Source organism: Lycorma delicatula, chromosome 7 (assembly GCF_047948215.1).
Source record: "Lycorma delicatula isolate Av1 chromosome 7, ASM4794821v1, whole genome shotgun sequence".
NCBI lineage: Eukaryota > Metazoa > Arthropoda > Insecta > Hemiptera > Fulgoridae > Lycorma > Lycorma delicatula.
In genome coordinates, this window is record NC_134461.1 from 52,966,140 (window position 1) to 52,992,908 (window position 26,769).

Below are 26,769 nucleotides of genomic sequence, written 5' to 3' on the forward strand. Positions count from 1 at the left end.
ACTTTGTCTAAACATAAATTACTAATGAATATAAAATAAAACCCAACTAAAAACAGAATATCATTGTACTCTGTGACCGATTCCTTTAACAATACTATAATATTGCCTCTATTGGAAAACTGTTTCCTATTGCTTAAATACGACCGGAACCATATTCATGAACCAAGCTTTTATATTGCGTCTTTTTTGTTATTTAAAAAAAAACAAATAAATTAATAATAAATAAATAGTTTATAAATACTAATAAGAAATGATTAAGAGTATCATAGGTCAAACCCACCAGGTTGGTCTAGTGGTGAACTCGTCATCACAAATCAGCTGATTTCAAAGTCAAGAGTTCTATGGTTCAAATCCTAGTTAAGGCAATTACTTTTATATGAATTTGAATATTAAATCACGGATACTGGTGTTCTTTGATGGTTGGGTTTCAATTAACTACACATCTCAGGAATGGTCATCCTGAGACTGTACAAGACTAGACTTTATTTACATTCATACATATCATGCTCATTCATCCTCTGAAGTAATACCTTATGGTGGTTCTGAAGACTAAACGGAAAAAGAGATTATCATAGGCCAGAAACTAATGGGAATGGAGATGGTTCAAGCTATCACATAAAGAGATTAATTTATATTTTTACCAGAATCTTAACTCATATATAAACTACCTTTTTAGTTAGTTTAGTAAACACACATAACAAGGAATATGTCTATAACTTCCAAACTCATTTTACAACCTGATTTAGAAGTTGTAACTGTAACCGTAAAAACTTTAGCAATTTTAACCTTTTCAGGACAGACTCCAGTTATTAGTCTCATTAAAAATGTAAGTCAAACATGGGTGCAATAAGAATATAATGATCTGTCTAAACAAAATAGTAATAAATGTCATATATGATTCTCAACATTAATACTGTCACATTCCAATGGTTGTATTTGATCCACAACTTACACATCAAAATCAAGTGCACATGATAAGAAACAGGCTTATAAAAAAAATATATATAGTAATGAAAGGTTTTTTATTAAAAATTTATATCCCATTAATACAAAATGAATAAATTAACATCAAATTACCCAAAAAAATAACAAATTGCTTATAATTTATTGAGCCTAAAGAAACTTGTCTATATTTAAATCACACAAAATCTTATACCACTACTTATTACCAGACTGCAGAATAATAATCTTGCATTTAGAATAAAAAAATTTTCATAACTGGCACTTTACTGTATCATATAAATCGGTTCTACGTTGCTTGAATATAGGTATCGACTGGCGAGCATTATCACATTCATTTAAATCTGAAAGCAGCAAATAAACCAATTAAATAAAACTGGAAAAAATTTATTAAATCTAAACTACATGAACTAAGAATATCTGATAGTATTTTCTAGAATAAAGTAGGTTACTATGAAAATCAAGCAATTGTTTAAGACAGCTAATCAATCTGATATAAACAGTCTGATATTTTATTTAAAATATTGGATGATATAAACATTTAATTCTCAAGTACCACAGAACCTTTGACTTAGAAAATCAGCTATTAAATAACTGATATGCATCAATGAGTAAACAACTATATTTTTTCTTTAACAGATGACCAATACTGAGGGGGCTCAAACATTTCTTTTGATGTGGTGTATGTATTTTTGAGAATATTTTTTATTCAGATGAAGCACAGTTTCATCTTTCTGGATACTTTAATAACCAGTCACTAACAGGATGGGGAGGCTCATTACAGTTGCAAGTACACTCCCCTGAGCAGAGTAATACTTTATTGTTGAGCTGGCCCAGGGTAGTAGGAGAAAAAAATTACTAACAGTCAATACTAAAAAGTATGGATCTCTGAGAATACTCATATTTATCATTAAAAACCATTGTACTTTCATAAAGTGGGTGTCTGGTGTGAGATTTCATGACAAAGGATGGATCCGTTTATTTTACAGAATATTATTCAGAAATAACAAATTTTATAGTTTTTACATAAAAATGAAGAATGAAACTAATGGCCACAGCAAGCTGATATACTACATACCATACTGCCAATTCAACTGTGGAGTTATGTGAATTTTTTGATGATTGTGTAATTTCCTGCAAACTATGGCCTCCAGAAAGATCCCACCTCGTAGCGTGTCCGGTCGCTACACCACCCCCTCCGTTCCTAGCCAGTAGTGGCTTTAACGGAGGACATCTTCTCCCCCTCAAACTGATTGCGCACCACAGCTTTCAGTCCAGGCCCCGCAGAGATGCCACCGATGCAGATGCCCCGAGGGACATCTGCATAGGTAAAGTTCACCCCGAGATAGTTTTATGTGTTTATGCCTTCAGAATGAAGACAACGGACACCTGCAGCTACCACGTCGCCCTCAGGAACTAAGCTAGAAGCCTAACCGCGGAATGAAGACCCCACGCCTAGTCCTAACTATTAAAGAACCAATTACTGAATGTCTCAGATCCGTACTAACAGCCTCTATAACAAACTTTCCCACTAAAAGTTTCACACAGCAAAATTTAGACCTAGTTCCCTTAAGAACCCCGCTTATTACTCAAAATAAGTTTCTATCTGACTCCGCTCCGGTCTGCCCGGGAGAGGAGAATAAACACCTACTCCCGCACAGCTCCATCACGGAGTCCCGCGTGACATTCACCATCTTTTGCAAACCGCCGTCAAGACTCCCTTGCATACCACCGAAGCAGTACCCAGAGACGCTCCGCCGACAGTGTCGTTAGCTCATAAATGCCCTCATCAGAGCGCGATCGCACCCCCCGGGCAAGGATAACCACGCCCGTTGGCAGCGGCCGCAACTCCGCCGACAGCGTAATTTAATACAAGACACCAAATACATCTAACCAAGGCACGCTGCCTTAAGCGCCTACCTTCGGCCAGTCAACTGCCCAGACGGTCCCTAGCCACCCAGGTTCCTATCACCTACTATCCCTTCGGCAGTCCTGCTCAGGAAGAGGAAGCCAGCAACTATTGTCCACTCTCTACGAGTCCTCCAGTTGACTCGTAGATCCAAAACAGAATTTACTCTCTCGAGTTCCCTAGTAACTCTGGTACGCTCAGCTTCGTACTGGGGACATATGTGAAGGACATGGTCCACGGTGTCATCGACCCTACAGTCCGGACAGAAGCCGGAATCAACCAACCTAAACCTAGCCAATTTATCCCTATAGGCACCATGTCCAGAGAGGAACTATGTAGTGTGCCGATTGGGGGATACCCAGCTAACCGCTCGCAACTCTCTAACATTGGGAAATATACCATGCGTATAACGACCTGTCAAAGAAGTATTCCACCTATCTTGCCAAGAGTCGAAACCTTGGTCTTCGATCTCACGCATACGCCCAGAAGTAAGAAGGCCTCCCTTCTTTTCAACATATCGCTGGCTACGTTCCGTAGCCGAAATATCCACAGGTTTGATGCCTGCGATCACAGTTACTGCCTCTCACGAGACAGTCCTGTAACCACCGACAACCGCTAACAAAAGAAGACGCTGGGCTCGTAATAGAATGTCCCTATAGCATTGGTACCGCAAACGATGAGCCCAGACGGGCGCAGCGTACAACATAATGGCCTCGCAAACACCTTTGTAAAGCATCCGCATGGTACAGAAATTCAACCCCCAATCGGGATGGACCACTCTACGGACGCCGAAGAAAGCATCAACTGCCTTCTTCGCCACATACTGCAGGTGCTTCTTGAAGAGAAGCCTCTCATCAAGGATAACAACCAGATATTTTTGAAGGGTGACATACCTAATTGAACGACCGTCTGCGGTCGTTCAATCGCGGTCACACTGCATCAATCCGCGGTCGGTCACAACCCGCGGATGGCGAGTTGCAGCTAGACGGCCCTTCAAAAACATCATAGTGGTTTTCTCCGCACAGAAAACCATCTTATGCTGAAGATTCCACAACCGCAAAACCCTACATGCCTGTGCCGCTCTGAGCTCAATCTCAGCACGCGAACCACCCTCAACCAGCAGCAGTCCATCGTTGGCATAAGCCACAATGCGACAGCCACCGGGCAAACATAGCCGCATGAGATTCAAACTCGATGGTCCAGACGAGTGGACCTAATACACTGCCCTGTGGACATCCTTTTGACAGGGTCTTTCCTACTTGCGAACTGCCATCACGAAGGACAACAGTTCTTTCGCTGAAGTAACTCGAGAGAGTCCTAATTTCATCCTGCATGCAACCACGCTTCTGCAATTGAAACAAGGCAGAGGGCCACCACAAGTTATTAAATGCCCCGGATATGTCCAAGAAGACACCGAGTACATATTTGCACTCACTGCCTGAAGCCAGATCCAGGACCCTAAGAATCGCATCCTCTGTACTCTTACCGGGTCTAAAGGCATACTGGTCGTCTATCAGCATGTGATTTGAAGTCAGCCTACTATTAATGCGGAGGTAAAGTACCTTCTCGAAAGTCTTTCTTACAACTGGTAAGAGCGTCAGAGGACTGTAAGAAAACTAACGGCGGGGTCCTTGTCGCCACCTTTGACTAACAACTTCAAAATGCCACGCTTCCAGCAAGCCAGGAAATACCCAGCAAATAAACACCTATTGAACACCCTAGTCAATGGGCCAAGAATTACAGGCAGGGTGCGAACAAGGAGCTCCACCGTAATACCATCATATCCGGGGGCTTTGTTCCTAGCCAGGCTACAGATTACTTGGCGGACTTCCGCCTCAGTAATCTCCAAAGACACAGAGTCTGTATTGAAATCTACAACCACCGCTCAAACTCTCCGGTGATACGAGGTCTCACCAACCTCGTTATCATCAGGGAGCAGATCGCCCATCAGAAGAGATAGAACACGATCTTTCTCAACTACAACGCCATCATGGGTCGAGAGAGCCGACAGAAGACTGTCCTTTTTCCGCTTGTGACCAAGTACCCGATAAACAACACCCCAAGGGTCCTTATTTCCCTGCTCTTGAACAAAAGAGCGCCAGGAATCTCGCTTAGAAGTCCTCATTCTATGAAAATACTCGTTCATTTACTGACGATACTCCGCAAACAAGGCCTCGCGCCGGTCAGGATCACGCGCACGCTGTGCGGCTCTCCTGAGTCGGCCCACGGCCTGCTTTATCGCAGTCAAGTCCCGAGACCAGCAACCAGCTACTCTCTCTCGACCCGTACTCCGAGGGATTGAGAGTTCTGCGGCTTCAACCACCGCAGAAGAGAAATTCTCTGCCAGGTTATCTATAGGGACCTCGTCCAGGGTACAAGTGAACACCCGCATCCTGGCTGCAAGAATGTTAGAGAACTTGGGCCAATCCGCCCACCTGTGCAAGAAGCGCCCCTGCTGAACAGGGGCGTCCGCCCTAAAGACATCGCGCAGCCCACCTATCCAATCAAAAACTATGAGCCGATGATCGCTTTCGCAATCATCGACTACAAACAAGTTCATAATCCTACCAGGGATATCCTTGCCTATGGTAACATCAATGTTGGTACCAAGGAAGGTCCTCCGCAATCCCACCGCGCCGGCGAAGGTAGCCAACTTGCCGGTGACATTGAACACCTCAAAACGGTGCTGCGCGATGAAGCCCTTTAGTAGTTCACCGCCGTCATCTGTGATCCCACTGTGCCAAAGAAGCGATTTGGCGTTCGCATCAACTCCTATAAGAATAGGACGACCCGCTATCAGCCTGATAATTCTATCCCATCTTTCCAAGTGTAAGTCAGTGGGATCTCTGTACTGAAAGTACGAACTAACAACAACTAGGTCAAAACCATCCACAGCAAGCTTAACAACGACATGATGCGTGTCCGAGGCTTGCCGTATAAAGACACTATCTATAGACTTCCTGCACAGAACGGCATATTTACTTTCACCAACATGGTCTTATTCCAGCCTGAAAAACCTGGCAGGTCACCCTTGACAACGTACGGGTGTTGCAGAAGTAAAACATCGAGGCTCCGCTTTTCAATGACGTTACCTAACTCTACTTGGACCGCATAGGCAACCTTTTTTCTCAAAAATAACTTAACACCCCCAACATCCCCGGCCTCCGCCGTTAGGCTATGCGCAGGAATGTCGGAGTGTCGTGGCAGTCGACTGCCCCCCTGTCTTGCCTTTTCTTTGGCGTCCCATTGGGGTCCTCTCAGTTTCATCAGGATGCAGCAGCCCTCCCTTCTGGACAACCACTACATCCCTCCACTTAGAGGCTACCCTTCCCGTCCCTACACTAGGTTGCCGGCTACGCATTGCGCGAAGCCGGCAAACCGCCGCGTCCCCCTCTCACACCTGAGGGTCCCAAATGCATCATCGGAGCACCCCAACTGACCTTCATTCTTGCATATGAAGGAGCCAAAGCGTCCTCTGCATCCAGGCTGCCTCCCTGGCCCTGCACGGTGACCACGATTCGCCCCCTGTATTTTATTTATTTATTTATTTTTCCTCCCTTCAGTTGCAGCCCATCACGTTGGCGTCTGAACTTATTCCTCCTTCCGCAATCCGCGGGCACGTTCGCTGTGAGTGCCCTCGTAACCGTTAGAAGGAACACAATCAATAAAATAAAATAATACCACAATCATACAATACAAGGAAAATACATAATAAATGAAACCCACTTCATGTTGTCTCTTCGGCGATGTCACCTCTAGCCGTGGCCCTCCTGCACACGGTCGAAGCGATCGTGCTTGTCATCTCGAGCCGGCCGTAGAGTACCAACCACAGTGACAATGGAGACAATGAATTCACAATACCATACAACACAAAAATAATATATATAGTAGAAGAAACACACAGTATACTTGCTAGGGACATTGCTGCTTACCCGCGCCTAGAAGTCTTCTCCCCACTCTCTTCCATGTACCTCCTTCGTCTTCAGGATGCTAGCCACCATGCTCTGTACCGCATCCCATTCTCTCTTCCCTTTCAGCATGTGAGCTACAGTTGTTTCTGGAGTGAGGCCATCTGTGCCATGCCTCTGCCGGACCACAGCCCACCTTTCGCACTCGTAAAAGGTGTGCTCCGGCGTGTCATCCTGACCGCAGTAGAAGCACCTCGGTGTCCGTCTTCTCTTGAACCGATGTAGGTAGACCCCGAACTCCCCGTGTCCAGACAGGAACTGCGTGAGGAAGTAATCTACCTCCCCATGCCTCCGCCTGACCCACGGTCCCAAGTCCGGGATCAGTCTCCTGGTCCATGCCCCAGCCGTAGCCGTTCTCCACATCTCCTGCCAGTTGACCATCAGCTGCCTCCCGGCTTCCGCCTTCGGCGTTCCTTCGTATGTGGAGACCAGCTGCGTGGCCCGCAGCTCGATGGGAGGCACCCCTGCGATGACTGCCACTGCGCATCCAGATACGGTGCGGTACGCCGATGTTATGCGAATCGCCGCTCTTCTGGTAAGGGAGGCTAGCATCCGTACGTTCTTCTTTCTCGAAAGTGCGTCCTTCCAGGCCGGGACCGCGTACAGCAAGACGGAGGAAACCACTGAAAGGATCAGCCGTCGCTTGCTCGCCCGTGGTCCGCTCTTGTTGCCCATTAGTTTTTGTAGAGCGTCTTGTATCTTCTCGGCCCTCTTAGTGACCTCTCTGAGGTGGGTGTTAGACAGCCCATTCTTGTCAATCCACACGCCCAGGTACTTAGCGCAACCGGACGTGTGGACCCGTACGTCGTCTACCATGAAGGACATTCCTCTCAGTCTTCTTCTGCCGGTGATCGGGACAGCTGCCGTCTTGTGCGGTGCCAGTCGTAGTCCTCTCTCCCCCAGCCATCTGCTGACGACTGCCACCGCCAAGTTTGCCTTATCTTCTACCTCCTCCTCCGTCCGTCCCGACACCATCAGCGCGAGGTCATCTGCGTACGCGACCGACTGGCATCCTTCCGGGAGTTCTTCCCGCAGAAGGCCGTCGTACGCGATGTTCCAGAGAAGAGGCCCAAGCACCGACCCCTGCGGAACGCCTCCAAACATGTTGAAGTCATCTTCTCCTTCCTCTGTGCGTACCCGCAGAGATCTCTCATGCAGATAGTCATTTATTACGGCGAGCAAGTAGCCGCTGATCCCTCTCTCCCGGAGTATTCCCATGATCACTCCCCATGGCACGCTGTTAAATGCATTCCTGATGTCTAGGAGAATGATCAATGGGATTTTCCTTCGTCGCCACGTGCCTGCCGACTGAACTCTGGCCCACTCTAGCACCCGTCGGACGGCGTCGACGGTCGATCTTCCCCGAACGAAGCCGTACTGGTCTGGGGAAAGACCTCCGCCCGCCTCAATCTCCGACCGCAGTCTTTCAGCGATCAGTCTCTCATACAGCTTTCCCATCGTGTTGATGAGGCAGATCGGCCGGTATTTCCTGGTTTCTTCGGCTCCCGGTTTCGGGAGGAGGACCAACCTGGCCTCCTTCCAACAGCCGGGAAAACTCCCCGTGGACAATGCCCCACTGAACATGTCTAACACCGTCCACGGGTGCCTATCCACCAACACCTTCACGATGGACCCAGGGATGTTATCTGGGCCCGGGCTCTTCCGCAGGCTCATCTTCTTGGACGCCCACTGTAGTTCTTCTACAGTGAAGCGCCTTGTTGATCACCAGCTATCGGTTCCCATTCCTCCTCTTCGACGTGGAAGAGCTCCGTTATCGCTGTGAGAGACTGTTCCCTTGTCAATGGGGTCAGGCGCCTACCAAACTTCTTGGTGACGATCTGGTAGGCCCTGCCCCACGGATCTTGCTCCAGGTCTTCCACGAGGTGTTGCCACGCCTCTTGTTTGGCAGCCTTAATGGCTCTACAAAGGCTTCTTCGTGCCGCGTGGAACACCTCCGTTTCCTCCTGTAGGCGCTCAGAGTCCCTCCGTCGTGCGCGCTGCATCCTCCGCCTTGCTGTTTTGGTTTCACCACGTAGTCTCGCAATGTCCCTGTTCCACCAGTAAACATTCTTTACGCGTCTTCCAGGCTGTGGCCGCTGCTTCACACATTCCCCCTGTAGGATGGCCATGAATTCCTCGGGGGTGTGAACACGCCTACGGGCCACCTCTGCCGCCGTCCTATCCGCTACCGTCGCAGCCTGCTGTTCCGACGGCCTCCAGATAGGGTCCTGTTCCTCTAGACCCCTTCCGCCTCCTTGTATTTCAAAAATTATGGCCTTGTGGTCGCTGGCAAAATCATCTTCTACTACCTGCCAGCCCACTATCCTTCTTGCCACCCTATCTGAGGCCGCTGTCAGATCCAACACCGATCCATCACCCCTTGCGTCGTATGTAGGCACCCTAGGCGTGTTCATGACCACCAGTCCCGCGGCCCCAAGCATTGTAGCTAGGGTGTAGCCTCTCCGCGTGGACCGGCACCCTCCGAGTTCAGTCCATTCGGAGTTGAAGTCCCCGGTCAAAAGTACCGGGAACCCAGCCCTTCGTATGCATTCCTCCAGGTTTCCGATGAATTCTTCATGTCGATCCATTCCGCTGTTGGGAGAGATGTACCCATTGATCACCGTGAGTTGATGGATGTCTACAGCCACGAACCCTCTACCTCTAACTACCTTCGTGACTGCAAACCTGCCGGTGACATTCCGTATAGCAGCATCGCCATCCTGGTCAACATACCAGTGGCCTGAGTTAACCAGTCGCTGATTAGGTTCCACGACCAGCAGTAGGTCGTATCCTCCAACCAGCGCTGCCGCCCATGCCAAGTCATGGGCAGCCACGGCTCTGTTTACGTTGAGCTGTAAACACTTCATTTCCGAACGTGTTTACAGTCCCTGCTACCCAGTCTATGCCCAATCACTCCACAACCCACGCATTTGGTGGGTTCCCGGCACTCTGCCCTCTTGTGCCCCGTCGCCCCGCAATTGTAACAACAGGCTCTCCTATCGGGACCCGTGCAGTGTGCCGCAACATGACCCGTCTCCCAACAGCGAGCATAGGCAACCTGGGCATTGAGTTGAACGAACCTAACCATCGAGCGAGTTGAAGTAGACCTCAACCACTCTCAAATAGCTACCACACTCCCTACTATTGATGGAGTGCCTGTGGTTTTTGCGTAACCGCTTGCAGTTAACGCAAATCAGAGCCTCCTTCTTTTGCGGACAGTGGTCACGCTTGTGGCCCTCTTCACCACAATGCGCGCAGATCGACGCAAAACTTGGCCCTATGGCCGAACCTACAACATTTGAAGCACCTCTGCACGTCAAGGTAGGAGACTAGCACTCAGCTCAAAAACTCTGTGATACTGAGAGGCATCACGCTTTCCAGTCTTGAAGACTAGTCTACCCTGCTCTTTGAACGAGGCCTCGTCCAAATCAGCGTTCTGCTCCCGAATGAGAGACAGAACTTCTTCATCAGAGAGACTCTGCTCGATGTCATATATTATGACCGGGGGCTTCCTCATCTGCTTGGGGTCCACCTTAACCTCAAGCTTCTGTACCACAGGAGAGTCCTTGATGACTTGGACCGTCTCCTTATTGTCCGCAACAACTACTAACCCTCTGCTGGTCTCCTTAATATCTCGAATTCTAAGTCGATTCCGATCAACACGAAGGGCTTCACGGAAATCGTGCTTTAGGTCTTGACTCGTGGTCTTCGAGCCCTCTGCCTTGTTCATGAAAATTACCTCCGGCTTCTTCGCCGCCTTGCTGTCCTCGCGTTTGGTTTTCAGGACCTCAGCGTAGCGCCTGGGCTGCACTGGGGCCTGAACAACCACCTTGGGAGCCTTGACCTCGTGGGGCTTGGAGGCCAAGGCCTCGAAATCCTCACTAACCGCCTTGAAAGCTTCCCTCAACTTGCCAAGTCGAGGGAGAATCTTTTTCTCGCCCCCCAAACTGACTCCGCCGGGAAGCGCAAGAAAATCTACTAAGTAGTCTAGGTCCTCCTGGACTACTTTCAGCAACAGGGCAGAACTGCCACGTCTGCCCTTAGAAGGCCTCCCCCTTTTTAAGGCCTCTACTACAGGGGAGGACCGCACCTGGGTGGGTGCCCCTGTATCCATTGCTTCGCTGACCTCGTCCTCTGAGGAGCTAGTTGATGGAACTGGCGCAGGTTTCCTCTTCCGCCTGGACTTCTTCACCTTTTGGAACTCCGACATGGCCGAAGATTCCTTAAGTCCTACTGAATTAACTAAAATCTCGCTGTGTACCTACTACTATCAAGTTTGGGCAAGCCGACAAAGTGACAACTACCCGCAGCGAGTACGGGCAGCCGGAGGGAGACCCTTGCGTTCTCCTGTCACACTTCATACCTCTTCGCCGCTGCTGGAACGATTGATTGGTGCACTAGACGTACAACAATGAACCACAGATTACGGCCCTCGCTCTGACAAGAGCACAGAAGGACTAAAAGGCAAGGCCTTTTTTCTGTCATGGGGACTAACGACCAGCAGTCGTTGCCACCCTTTCGCCACGTTGAGGCGAGTACGCGTTGCACAAATCCATGCCAAGCACACCGCAGCAAAGCTACAAATATTGAGTCTAACTTAAAATGCGTAAATTGTGAATACAGCCTTAAGACCAGCTAACCTCGATACTGTCGGAAGGTTCACACACAACCGACAGCCAAAAGAACACTGATAATAAGATATACCATGGTGATACTCTGAGACGCACTAGGGATCAGAGGATCTCTGGATCACTCACAACCAGATTTTTATTTACAGGTCATCTGAAAGGCACTGTTTTCAAGAACCCAGATGTTTGGAAAAAAAAAAAAAATAAAACAGACAGCATCATTACTATCAATGCTCTACGGAAAGTTTACTGAACATGAAGAAACGAGTTAACACCTATATTAACAACCTTCAAGATGGATATTTTGAACATTTATTGTGATATAGAAGTGGGAAAAAACGCAAGTATATACTGCTTAGTTTCCTGTATCATATAAATAAATTACTCATGTCATTAAATAAATGTAGTAATGTAGTATAATGTATTTATACATAGGTTTCAAGACTTTATGAAATCTGTATATTAATACCTATACATATACACACTAATATATAATTTGAATATGTAAAAGATGCCATAATTAATAACTGTGAAAATAATCATTTACAAACACAACAAAACATCAACCAAGCTTGGCACACACTTACCAGTTAATATAAAAAGCTTTTTGAATCCATGGATTCATCATCAGTACCTGATGTAGTATTTCACAGCTGATAAATCTATAAATCAAAAACTTATGTTTTATATCAAAAACATAAATTTATTTTTTTTATTAAGCCTCCGGCTATTTTGACATATTCATGGGAGGATTTTATTAACCCAAGAGAAAATTGTAAAAATTAAGTTTGATATAAAAAATATTTTAAGATAGACCAAAAAAAGCTAACAATAAATTCTAATAAAAAAAAAAGAATTAGATTTTGTAAATCTTATAAAATAAGTTGATTTTGTAAAAGAAAATAGAGCAGAAGTTAAAATGGTAATATTCTAATTTTTATTAAAGGACAAAATGGAAATGATTAAACATGCAGGATGCAGGAAATATATTGCAAAGAAAGGTAATCATAGAAGAAAGAAAGTATAGAGTAATTAAGTGATTAAAAAAAAAGTAAAAAGGTAAAAATACCAATATCAGCTGTAAGAATTTCTTCATTAAATTCAGCTTGCTTAATTACTTTTCCCCAAGGATTGACAATAATGCTATGTCCATAAGCCTTATAATCGGAATCAGGACATTGTGCTGGTGAACATGCAGCAACAAATATTTGTTCATCAATTGCCCGTCCTCTCATTAATAATTCCCAATGCAAGGGACCAGTAGTCATATTAAAAGCAGCTGGTAATAATAACATGCTTATACCTGCAAAAATAAATACTTGATTAAATACCAAAATTAAATATTAACTAAATGTAAATTTGGTTAGCTTATATACTGGTGTAACATGTAGTTCTCCCAGGACTTTCAATAACCTATTCTACTCATGAAAATAATGTAAAAGTACATATAAATATATATTCTAAAATGCTTCGTTTGCGAGTTACGGCTAGTGAAAGATTTCAGTCAAAAATTCGGCTACTCCGATGAAATAAGGTTGTACTGAAATTTTTATGATGTAAATTAAGTGGCAGAATTAGTAATTTCTTATGGTTTTTGACCTGAAAAATCCAAATAAAATAGGTTCTAGTAGTTTTTGAGAAATCTGGGGTGAAAAAAACAGAGATTTTTATGTTTGACATACAATAAATAACTTCGTTAAATGGGTAATAAATAAATACAATTTTTAAACAACCTTGTAGAGAATTTAATTCTGAACAAAATGGAGTAAGATAGTTAAATCAACAATGCGCAATATTGTAATAATGTTTAAATCATTCTGTAAGGTACATTAAGTCCATCGGGTACTGTGACTGTGCTGTTGTTAGCTAAGGTTTTCTTGAGTTTTAGTTAGAATGTGATCAGTTTGCCATTGAAGTAATGCCATACTTATTTATAACAGAGAAATATCTTGAAACGTTTGTTATTCATTTTGGGTGTGTGTACTGACAATGCTACAGCTGCTGCAGTAGCATATGGAATAAGTTTTCCAAATTATAGGATTCTAGATACCAAAACAATTAGCACGATTATTTGCAATCTTTGGGAAACAGTTTTACTTAGCATTTGTACCAGCTACGAACAATCTGTCCAACACGACACTTTTATTGATGAAATTATTATCGATACAGTTCAGTGCAGCCCAGGGATCAGTACACAATGTCTTTCTAAGCGATCAGAGTTTCACTTTCAATGGTTTAGAGGATACTTAAACAAAACAAATTTTATCCTTATCATAAACTGCCAGTTCAACATCTACTCCCAGGAGATGATCTGCTTCACTTGGAATTCTGAAACTGGTGGAATATAAATCAACAACTCTACAAGTATGTTTTGTTAACCGACAAGGCAAATTTCATTCAAGATAGTGTCAACAACTTACGAAATGGGCAGAAGTAAATCCTTATAAAATGGTAGATGGCAATTTTCAACACCGAATTAAGGTCAATGTATGGTGTGGCCTTCTCCACAATCAGCTGTTTGGACTGTTCATATTACCTGGTCGCTTAAATCCTAAGGTCTGCTTGCACTTTCTTCAAGAAGAATTGTCACAGCTGCTTGAAGATGTTCCTCTAACACTGAGATGCAAAGTGTACTTCCAGCACGACAGCGTGCATTCCATTTTTCTTGTGCCATTTCCACTCGCTTAAATCATTTCCCTGAGAAATGGATCGATCAGTTGTGGAGGTCCACATTCCTGACCACCAATATCACCTGATCTTAACAGTTCAGATTTTTGCATCTGGGGATAGACGAAAAATATCATATACAAAACAAAAATACATGCTTGTGAGAAAAAGTTGTCGGCATTATGGATGCTGCTGAGTAACTTAAGGATAGCCTGAAGAACTAAAAAGAGTAACAAAAGCAGTGCAGAAGCTTACCAAGAAATGCATTGAAAATAGACGGGCTCATTTTTGAACATTTATTATAAACTGGTACATATATTGCACTTTGGTCTAGTGCACTGTTTCTAAATAAAATTCAAATTTTTCTAACCTTTCTTTGTTTTATTCAACTTAACCACTTTTTCAGAATTAAATTCTCTACAAGTTTTGTTTTAATAGTTTTATGTATCTATTAACCATTTAACAAAGTTATTACTTCAAATACAAAAAACAAGAGTTTTTTACACAAATTTATTGGTTTTCTTCCCAAATTTCTCAAAAATTACTGCAGCTGAAGTTCTGGGACCTGTTTTATTCAATTTTTCTGGTCAAAAACCATAAGACATCTCTAATTCTGCCCCTTAATTTACGTCCTAAAAATTTCAGTACAACCTCATCTTACTGGGGTATTTGAAATCCAACTGAAATCTGTCACTATCCATAACTTGCAAAGGAAGCATTTTAGACATATGTTCATACAAACCTTTTTCATTATTTTCATGAGTAGAATAGGTTATGAAAGTCCTGGGTGAACTGTGTGATACACTGTGTATAAAAAAATTATATTTTTTTAAACTACAATAAAGATTAACATTTCTGTATATTATTTATATTATATCACAACAAAAAATATTAGTGATGCATGTATTCTTATAACAAATAATTTTGTATGCAGTTTATGATTTTGTGTGTGTGTGTGTGTGTGTTACCACCCATTGTGGTAACACACACACCCTACTTCTTACAAATTTAAGGTTTATTTCTAATTTTTATTATTTCAAGTTTTATTGTTTGTTAAAGCAGGGCATTGTTACAAGATCTGAAACTTGTTTTACAAAGTACACCTGCGAATAAGAAACTGTCTGAGAATTCATGCAATCCATTGTAAGTAAATCTGTTCATTTCACTTTGACCAGAATGAGTACATATGAGGTGCTACCCAAAATTTCAGGGAATTTGAATTTTGCACGCAAACCATTGCTGGTACAACCTGCTGCAGCTAGATGTGGCTAACAGTACTCTTTGTGAATCAGTGTTCAACAGCTGTGATGGTGAGAGGCTGCATTGTTGACTTTCGTGCAGTTGTGTAACGTTGTGTTTTACTGCTTCGGCAAAGTTCTAAATGGCAGATTTTAAAGAGCAAAGAACCTGCATCAAATTCTGCTTCATGCTTAAAAAACTGGTGCAGAAACCCATCACATGCTTGTGGAAGCATTTGGTGACAATGCTATGAGTAAAAGTAAAACTTTTTTGTGGTACAAACGATTCAAAGATGGACAAACAACAGTCAATGACGATGAGCATTCAGGAAGACCATCAACAAGCGCAACACTGGAAAACATCGCGAAAGTGCGAGAGGCTATTGTTGCAGATCATAGACAAACAATCCATGATGTTTGTGCAATCGTACAAATGTCATATGGGTCCATGCAACACATCTTGTCAGACAATTTGAACATGAGATGCATTGCTGTGAAATTCATACAGAGACTGTTGAACAACCAGAAACAAAATCGCGTAGCTGTCTGTAGTGAATTGAAAAATTCAGCAAGAGATGACTCTAACTTCTTCCCCAACATCATAACCGGTGATGAGACATGGGTGTACAGGTATGATCCTGAAACTAAGCAGCAGTCGTTGCAGTGGAAGTTGCCAAGTTCACCAAAAAAAGCACGCCAAGTTCGCAGTAACATGAAGTCCATGATGATTGTTTTTTTCGACATCCATAAGGAATTTGTTCCTCTTGGTCAAACTGTCAATGGGATGTTCTACTGTGAAGTTTTGAAGCGGTTACGTGAAAGCATTAGGTGCAAACATTCAGATCTGTAGGGTAACAACAGCTGGGTTCTGCACCATGACAACTCACCCATGCACACATCGCTAGCCGTTCGGAATTTCTTGGCTTCCAAAAAGACGGTAGTGATTCCCCACCCACCCTATTCACCTGACCTTGCCCCATGTGACTTTTTTCTCTTTCTGAAAATAAAGTTTCATTGAAAGGTCGTCGTTTTAACACAATTGAGGAGATTCAGGAGGAAACGCAGAACTTGCTTCGAACACTTACACCTGCAGACTTCCAGGGAAGCATGGAATCAGGGAAAAATGCTGGGATCACTGTATCAATGCTCAAGGGGATTACTTTGAAGGAGACAGTGGAAATTATAAGTTATGGTAAGCTATTTTATTTTTATGGTAAAATTCCCCGAACTTTTGGGTAGCACCTCGTATATCAATTAAATGGTGCACAAATAATCATGCACAAATTGTTGACTGGAACATAGGAAAGACATTCAATGTTACAGCAATGTGTCTGTTAGAGTGGAATTAAAAAAAGCATATGAGGTAAAAAATAATGCTGGACACATGCTTCCACAATATTGGATATCGTACTCAACCAAAACTTCCTAAATTTTTTTTTTTTTTAGATAAACCACTGGTATAGCAACATATACCATTAAAACCACTAACAAGAAATGATCTATTGATATTCATGGTGACAGAATTCTTGCAATATGTTACAAAAAATCCTTTCACAGAGATGCTTTAAAGATTTCTGATCATCATTAATCAACAAAGTGCATAACTGCATTAATAAATTTCAGAAAACACATACTTATCAATTAAAATTATAGAATATTGACCATATGTGAATTTAAATAACTGTGAAAATATTCTTTATAGAAAAAACAAAATGCCCCACCTAATGAAAGTCATTAAGAGGAGCATATAAGTAACATTACAGGAGACATAATAAGAAGTATCATTAAATCTGAATACTCAAAATGTATTTAATTTTTTAAAACATTAATAAATACTGTTTAAGATTCATTACTGATTTCATAAGATAATACTGAAGTTTACAAAAATGTTTGTCTTTTAATCTTATCTAACATCTAAGGTCTCAGCTAAGCTTAAAGGTAATATAGTAATTTTTTTTCTAATATAATTTTTTTTTTTTTTTAATACATTAAATTAGTAGAAGGAAGAAATAAAAGTGGTATGTTCTTTATCAATGATATTGTTATATTTTTGGTTAAAAGCTTGTTCAAGCAAAAAAATTGAAGAAATCGTGTCAAGGTATGTAAATTTGCAATCAGTTAACCATATCAATCATAATCAATATAGTATCACATAGTAGTGCTTTTGCATTATTATAAATTGGTTATAATTTTGTTTATTTATACAATTAAAGTTTAAAACCTTCACTTTAATTACTTAAATGAAGGTTATATACCAATAACAGAATGTTTCTAAAGTGCCCTAGATAGTAGTGTATGGCATAAGCTATAAGTAAATAAAACAATTTATTACTTTATTGTTGATTTTAATAATTCATAAGATAGTTCAATAATTAGAATTGGTGAAAAAAATAACTTACCTTCTTTCCTATAAATGTGAAACAACTCTGAAAATCTCACATCATAACATATTCCTACACCAATTTTACAAATTCCATTGTCAAATATTGTAAATTTATTTCCTGGACTCAAAACATCAGATTCAGTAAATTTTTGTCCTCCAGGAACATCAATATCAAACAGATGAATCTGAAATACAATGACAAATTTAATACAAACCCCATAACCTAATGCTCATCAGTTCATATTCAAAACTATGTTACTTACTACTGCCCAGAAAACTTTTAGTAATGAAAGAAACATTTAAATACCACAATACTTATAATTCATATTTATATAAAAATTATTATATTTATAATCAATATTATAAATTCTAATACAATCATCTCCTACAATTACACCTTAATAACTATTACTGCATATAATGTAAAAATTAAAATATATGATGCAAAATGTAATTTGTTTATGCAAAGAAGCAGTGAACAGAAAGTGATTTTCAGAAGTTACTTGTTACTAGTAGGTAATTGCAACCCACTTTTTGGAGAAGAACTGCTTTATCTGCAACAACAGAAAAGCAGACAGTAACAAAGATGTATGCGGTGTCACATTACCAACCACAATATAGCTAAAGCACATCAGGCCAGTCACAGAAAGTGCTGAGTGTAAACAGAATAGCCCACAGCAGCGCTGGGAAAATACCAGAAATATCTTTCTTTTCTCAATACCAAAGATTCACTGTTTATAACTTATACATCTCAAAAAATTAACTTTTCAATGCTGGTTACATGAACCAAATGCTACTTCTTATGAGCTAAATAATCAGAATTCATGAAACAAATGATACTATTCTCTTTTTCCGTTTAGCCACCAGAACCACCACAAAGTATTACTTCAGAGGATGAATGAGGATGATATGTATGAAGTATAGTTTTGTAGTCTCAAAATGACTATTCCTGAGATGTGTGGTTAATAGGAACCCAACCACCACAGAACACCAGTATCCACAATCTAGTATTCAAATCCGTATAAAAGTAACTGCCTTTCTTAGGATTTGAACCTTAGAACTCTCTACATCAAAATCAGCTGATTTGATGGGGTGAAATGCTTAAAAATCATCAATCCGAAGGGTTGAAATATACCTAATTTAAAATAAACACTTCTCAAGGAATTTCTGCTCAAAAGTTAAACAAAATAATTATACTTACTAACTATTCTATTCACAACTACGCACATAAAAAATAGTAAACTTTACTTATTTTTAAAAAAGGTTTGAAGTCCAGGACAGGAATGTTTTTAGAAAATAATAAACCAAAACAGTAATTTTTTTAAATAAAAATATAATAAATGTTTTGACTATAAGTAACATATAAAATAGAATAGATGACAAAAGTTACTCTTCTGATTTTTATGTAGTTTATTGTTTTGTTTCTATACGTATATGAAAATAATCAAATTAAAATTTTACAGTTCTCTTTTTTAGGCAGCTGAAGACTGCGACTGGGAAGATGCTGAAAGATATATTTATTAAAAATAAACTTTTCAGAAAGAAAAAATTAATACAGTTTGAATTAACTCTAAAATAGTATGAATAGTTGTATCAGAATGCAAGTTACACATTCATTTCAGGAGGTATACACACACAAACACAATCTATATTACTGCTCCAATTTACTACTGCTTTTAGATTATTTTACTAGTCTGTTTTGAACTTGTTCCAAATGCAAATAAAAATTTTTACATAAATAAAATTCTTTGTAATAAAGTAATAATTCATAAATTCCCTCATGTAAGCACTATGTAGAAGCACAAAATATTACATTCACTTTTAAATTCAGTGTATTTTAATATAACCTTTTAAACATAAACCATAAACATTTTAATAAGCAGTGTAAAATTAAAAGTCTAATTTTCTTGTTTTTATCCTCGATTAAGAAATTCTGTCATATTAATAACCCATTTGTTAATTATTAATCATCATTAGCTCATAACATTTAAAACTCTGACTTTCCCTTTTATTAAAAATATGAAATAACACTTCTTACAAAATAATAATTTGAAAATAATTAATGTTACAAACCTTTCTATGATAATCAATCAATTCCCCATCTGGTCCCCATATTGTACAAGTATTATAATACTTATTTTCAAACTTTTCAGGTAAAGATCCACCAACAAGATATACTTTATTTTCTTTAGCAACTCTTGATAATTCCTGACAAGTTTCACCATCAGGAACACTTTCAGCATATTGTGGAAAATATTCTAAAAACGTAAACTGTAACTAATAAATACAACAAAAAACAATTTTTTTATTGTATATATATTCATTATATACTTTCTAATTTTCAAATGAACTACATACAATTTTGTTCTTTTTTTCACACTAGCATCATGTGAATATATAACTCCTGAATGAGAACCATCAAGAGATTCTCGACCATTTTATACAATTACACCACCCACAGCATATTGTTTATGACGTAGATAAGCCGTTTAATGAATTTGGGTAAACATTTTATAAAGTATGAAATAAAATATTATGTTAATACAGTATTCCAAAAAGAAAAAAAACTTTGCCAGATTATTCTATTTTCTTGTTTCACACTCATTCAGATTCATCACTCTCATAAAAAGATCTACTGCAAATACATTGCTCCTGGTTATTATTTCCATGGCTGGAATGCAATCTGGCACATATTTCATGGAATGGTCTGAAGGTTTCTTTCTGTTTCTGAAAATGAAAACAGAAAGAAGAAAAACAGGTGAATAGGGAGGCTGGGTTACAACAGTTTTATTATACTTATACAAAACTCTCTAATAGTGGATCAGAGTTTGCAGTATCCATGTTTTATTTTCTCATAACTTAGGCCTATTCTTCCTCATTGCCTCTTTTATACACTTTCACTTCCAAATAAAATAATTTATTTTATTCATTTTATGACCACATAGGACATATTCAAAGTGAATGACATATTATAAAAAAAAAAAAATACCTTACAATTAAGTGCAATTTGACTGTTTAATTTGAAATGTTGATATCAATCATATCATAGTAAACAACTTATATTCTATGCCACAACATTCTTATATTCTTTTAGCTGCATTTTATTGTAAATGTCTTGCCAGATTTAAAACAATAACAAGGCTGTAACAAGCAGAGTTATCTTAAGCTAGCAGGTTAATGTCAATCTCTTTACACTGCACATAGTGTAGTGTTATCTAAAAAAATAGGTTTATTTCAGATAAACCTTGTATGTATGTATATATGGATTTTTCTGGCTAAGTATTTTCTCTACCAACTAAATACCATTTAAAATCTCAGTCACAGCAATATGAAGTATATTTAGATGTGGGACTTTCTAACAAAACCGATATAACTTTGTTATTTCTAACAAACCAGCAAGCTTTCTGTTGGAGAACTCTCTCTTTTTGCTCAACAGTTTTCGCAGATGGAGGATGATGTCGTACTTTGGGGGAATTATTAAGAGAGTGCACGGGGATGAAAATTGGGAAGAGCCCTAGTCCTAACAAGCTACCCACTGAAATGGTTAAGGCAGTTGTCGAGGTTCAGCTCTGGGGAATACTAGATGCATTTAACTTCTTGTTAGAGTGAATAAGCATATCCCCAGGTACTGGAAAAGAGCCCAGCTGGTAATGATCAAGAAAGTAAGATGTCCAGATGAACTGGCATCATCATACAGACTTCTGTGGCTGCTAAATATCTTCAGTAAACTCTTTGAAAGACTCATAGCAACTTGATTAAGCAAGGAGTTAGCTAACTGAGGAGGTTACAGTGAAAACCATATGACTTCAGGACTGGGCGATCTACAGTGATGCACTGACAAAAGTTATTCGGATAGCAAATGAAGCTGCTGGTAGTTAAAGGGTTGGCAGAAGGATTCCCATGTTAGTGTTCTTGAATATTAAGAATGTGTTAAACAGCTTATCACATGGTAAGTTATCTTTCACAAAATAGCCCATCAGGACATTAGCATGACCTCTATAGGACAATCCAGGTGTACCTTAGTGACTTATGGGCTGTTGGGTCTTCAGCCGACAGTGACATAGAAAATACCTATGAGTTTCGTGTGTCAGAGAGCTTCTTCATAGGTCCTATGTGGGGCAAGGTCCCACATAGTGACAATCTGCTTAGATTTAGTCTGTTAAAATGGGTGCAGCCTATTGCTTTTGCCGATGACCTTGCCTTAGTTTTAACTGGAAGGAATGAGGAAGTGGTCATGGCCAAAGGAAACACCTCTATAAAGCTGTTGAGTGGATGGCTTGGAGCCGGGGGCAGAGAAGACCCAGTTGATTGTCTTTGCATGGAAGAGTCAGTTGACTCTAAGACGGGTATATGCGAGGGACTTGGATGTACCCACATCTAAAGATGTTAAGAACCTCGGCATTTGGCTTGATGGGAGATGCAGTTTTCAATGGCATATTTGCTAAAGCTACAGAGAGAACAGGATGTGTGCAGCCTTAAGATGACCATGGCAAGTATAGGTGGGCCACGTGCGTCAAAGAGAAAGATGTTGGCAAATGTGGCGTGAACCACATTACTTTATGAAGTGCTAGAGTGGGAGAGGGCTTTAAAGACCAAAAAAGGCATTAATAATAATAGAGAAGCTGCAATGCCACATTGCCTTGAAAATTGCCAGTTACTACGAAATGGTTTCTGCTGAAGTGGCAAAAACTACAAGTTTCTGCCTGCCATTACTTTGTGGTGGCAGGCATTCCATTACATGGGCTTATTGCGTTGGAGCTATGCAAGCATTGGAGGGGTGCCCAATCAAGGGACATGGATATACACCTGATGAAAAGATGGCAAAAGTGGTGGAGGAATGCAGTTACAGACATGGATCTATCAGTTAATACCTAATGTGAGTCCCTGAGTTAGAAGAAAATGGGAAGAGTGTACACCAAATATATCAGGCTTAAATGCATGTATATTTTCAAGTAAATTTCTACAACAAATAAAATTAACTTACTCGTTCCATATGGAGAATTGAAGCATTCTGGAAGAGAAATAAGAGATGCTCCTTGTTCTTTTGCCTCTGATATTAATCTTGCAGCACTTTTAAGATTTTCGCTTTTGTCATCAGATACAAGCATCTGAATCAATCCAATTCTAAAGCCTAAAAATTGATAAATATATTACTTATAAAAACCACACAATATTAATGGAATACAACAAATTTTAATAAACCTAACGAGTAGAATGTTGTTACAACTGACTAACTGATATAGTTGCAAATCCTTAAAAAGTTTAGAGTATCATTTTATACTTAGTCTTGATATCTAATAAGGGATATTGGGAAATTAATTCAATCCTGAATATTTTAAAATTCATCAGAATATTTTCCAAATTACAATTTTAATGGTTTTTCAAAACTAAATTAAATGCATATATACATACCTTTTCTGAAATGTTTAATAACATCTATTCTCAAAATTTACATCACCATAAGAATTTTGATGATTCCAGAGAAAAAAATATTAACTATAAATTACATTTATGAAATCTAAAGGATTTCCGGGTAATTTTACCAATATAAGTCTAAACATAACGTAGTAAATCTAAATATTTCTTTTTTTTAATTATAAACTTTGATGAATTCAATACAATTCTTATGAAAATAATAATAACATAACTAAAATCAAGTACGATATAAATCTAATTTTAACCATTTCAAAGTCTATCAATACAATTATTTAAATGTTTATCTATTTAAATTGATGTTTATTAATAACATTTCTTTAAATAGGGTAAATTGTTGCAAATGTAATACAACACAAACTTTTACTGGTGATTTTAAATGAACAACCTTGACACTCATGATTTTTTTTTTACTAATCAGTGTTTAAGTTAAAAATGACTTAAAATTTATCAACTTGTTTAGTATATTTCATTATAATTATTTTTTAATGTATAATTATATACGAACATATTTAGAAGTACATTACAGAATACCACAATTTAGAATTTCAGAGATGAGAACACCGCTGTCATGTAAATAATCTAAAAATCAGAAACTGATAAGATAAATAATGTCATTATATTGCAATTAATAATTATAATAATCGATAATAAAATTATCACAATTTCAGCAGATAAGTTTTTATCAACATCAATAAAAACTGTTATTAACAATAACTGCCAATATTATAATTAGATAGTGCTTTTTTTAAAAAAAAAAAAAAAAAATAAAAACATCATGAGATGTCATTGCAGAATGCACTTGATAATAAATTTTTTGTTTTATACAAAATGTAGTGCAAGGTGGAAAAAATTGGAAGAACAAAATTCATGGTAAAAAAAGGTTTTAAACTGAGAGTAATAAGGGACTTGTTAAATGAATAAAAAAAGTTGTCAAATGAATTTAAGTGATGAACTGATTTTTTTTTTTTGTCTTCAGTCATTTGACTGGTTTGATGCAGCTCTCCAAGATTCCCTATCTAGTGCTAGTCGTTTCATTTCAGATACCCTCTACATCCTACATCCCCAACAATTTGTTTTACATATTCCAAACGTGGCCTGCCTACACAATTTTTCCCTTCTACCTGTCCTTCCAATATTAAAGCGATTATTACAGGATGCCTTAGTATGTGGTCTATAAGTCTGTCTTTTCTTTTAACTATATTTTTCCAAATGCTTCTTTCTTCATTTATTTGCCGCAATACCTCTTCATTTGTCACTTTATCCACCCATCTGATTTTTTAACATTCTCCTATAGCACCACATTTCAAAAGCTTCTAATCTTTTCTTCTCAGATACTCCGATCGTCCAAGTTTCACTTCCATATAAAGCGACACTCCAAACATACACTTTCAAAAATCTTTTCCTGATGTTTAAATTAATTTTTGATGTAAACAAATTATATTTCTTACTGAAGGCTCGTTTCGCTTATGCTATTCGGCATTTTATATCGCTCCTGCTTCGTCCATCTTTAGAAATTCTACTTCCCAAATAACAAAATTCTTCTACCTCCATAATCTTTTCTCCTCCTATTTTCACATTCAGTGGTCCATCTTTGTTATTTCTACTACATTTCATTACTTTTGTTTTGTTCTTGTTTATCAGATGAACTGATATCAGATTCAAAAGAAATTTGTATTCATTTAGTTTTATTAAATGTAAATTTAAAATCAACAACTACAGAGTGTTCAACTCAATAATTCAGTAGTTTATACTACATGCCTATTTTTGTTAAAAATGTATATATCAATCTGAGATAGGTAAAAATAATGTGGAAGTTGTTGGTACAACTGGAGCTAGAGTGGGAAGGTCTGTTTATTCCCTGCAATTAACAGGGAATAAACAGTATTGTCAGTCTGTGTCAAACATTGGCTTTTGAACAAGGTTGCGTATGTTTGTATGTTCATTGTTAAAATGTGGTTAACTGCTGAAGAACTGTATTCATGATGAAAACTTATTTACATCTCATGTTGTGTGCCAGCAAAAGTTGTGGGAGAAATTTGAAAGGGCCAATGGAAACTGTTATTCAAAAGATAGTTAAAATATTTTGTGAAACAGGTTCAGTGTTAGATCAGAAACATGCTTGACAGAGGTCAGTTTTTAACAGTGCACATCACACAAGACATTAAAGTGGCAGTTACAAGTTCTCCTCATAAATATTTACGGAGACTAAGCCAGGAAAGAACATTTCACTAGGTTCAGTCCATACTGTAGTGAGGAGAATGCTTTAATGTTATATATATCAAACACAGATCTTCCATGTGTTAACTAATCTGATTATGCTAAAAGGGTTCAATACTGTCAACAGTTCAGGAACTTCATTAGAGACGACACTGGCATTTTAAATCAAGTGTTTTTCACAAATGAAGCATTGTTTCACCTTTGTGTCAACAGTCATAACTATCAGACTTGGGGTACTGAAAACCTGCACATTATCTTTGAATCTCCCCTACACCCAAAAAAGATAGGCAGTGTTCCAAATAATACAACCCTTGTCTTTTTTTAAAAACTGTGGATGCTGCTAACTCCTAAGAAATAATCCAACAATTCACAGCCTTACTGCAAAGCAGTAACTGTAGCAGTGTGACTGCTGGTTGCATCAGGCCAGTGCCACTTGCCACAGATTGCTCTAGTATGGAGATGCTACAGGGTTTATTCAGTAGAATAATGATTTCTTAAGAATTGTGACCACCAAAATCACTGATCTGAACAGTCCAGAATTCTTTCTGTGGGATTACTTAAAAGAAATTGTTGTTTATAAGAGCAATTCACACACCCTGCAGGAATTGAAGATAAACAATACCAATGCCATCCAGTAAATACAGGATGTTAGGTCATGTTAGGTACAGCTAACATGAGTAGCCAGGAATATGGTTGAACATGTTGATAAATGTATAGAAGTGGATGGACATTACTTTCAACACCTTCTGAGATCTGAAAACCTTTCTAAGATTTTGAAAACTATGAGGGCGTCAATGAATTTAAAGATTCTAGTTGCTTTTGTTACTTCCACATATCTGCAGCTAATTATGTCTGAGAAAGTCAATATTACATGAATACTGCTTAGTCTAAAATTTATCATAATTTAACTTAAATATATAACTTATATATTAAGTTCTGTATCAATTAATCAAGTTTAAATAATGGTCTGCTCATTAATAATCAGCTAAATAATAAAGAGAAAATACATAAACTGAAACATCACATCGTACGTATATTGTACATTGGCGTATAAATTTTAAACTCGATTTAATATCACAGAAGTACAACAGTATTTTATACTATAATTTTCATAAACCAATTCATCAAAATCAAATAAATTTAAACAAGAATTAACACTTACTCTTTGCTCTTGAAGCCATTTTTTGTAAGTATACTAGGCTAATTTTCATTTATAAATAATTCAAACAAAAAATGCCTTTACTTTAATCTCACTGATAACATTAATTAATAGAAATAGTAATAACACACGAAGATAACCAAACTTTTCCGCTGACAAATGAATGATAGTGCTGCTTTCTATCAATTGATGATAAAATCATAC

General features: G+C 39.0%; 1 protein-coding gene across 2 annotated transcripts; it reads right to left on the reverse strand.

Moving 5' to 3' along the window:
- Positions 1-1,003: 1,003 nt before the first annotated feature.
- LOC142327328 (omega-amidase NIT2) lies at positions 1,004-26,762 on the reverse strand. 2 transcript variants are annotated; one of them, XM_075370263.1, is made up of 6 exons: positions 26,569-26,762; positions 22,738-22,884; positions 19,827-20,011; positions 17,770-17,938; positions 12,535-12,768; positions 1,004-1,304 (listed from the first exon to the last, which is right to left on the reverse strand). In XM_075370263.1, the coding sequence occupies exons 1-6, from the start codon at positions 26,615-26,617 to the stop codon at positions 1,213-1,215; spliced, it is 876 nt and encodes a 291-aa protein (XP_075226378.1). In that variant the 5' UTR covers positions 26,618-26,762; the 3' UTR covers positions 1,004-1,212. The 2 variants fall into 2 exon arrangements, with proteins under 2 accessions (XP_075226378.1, XP_075226379.1); XM_075370264.1 differs by having other exon boundaries at positions 19,827-20,030; positions 26,569-26,743.
- Between the last annotated feature and the right edge of the window lie 7 nt (positions 26,763-26,769).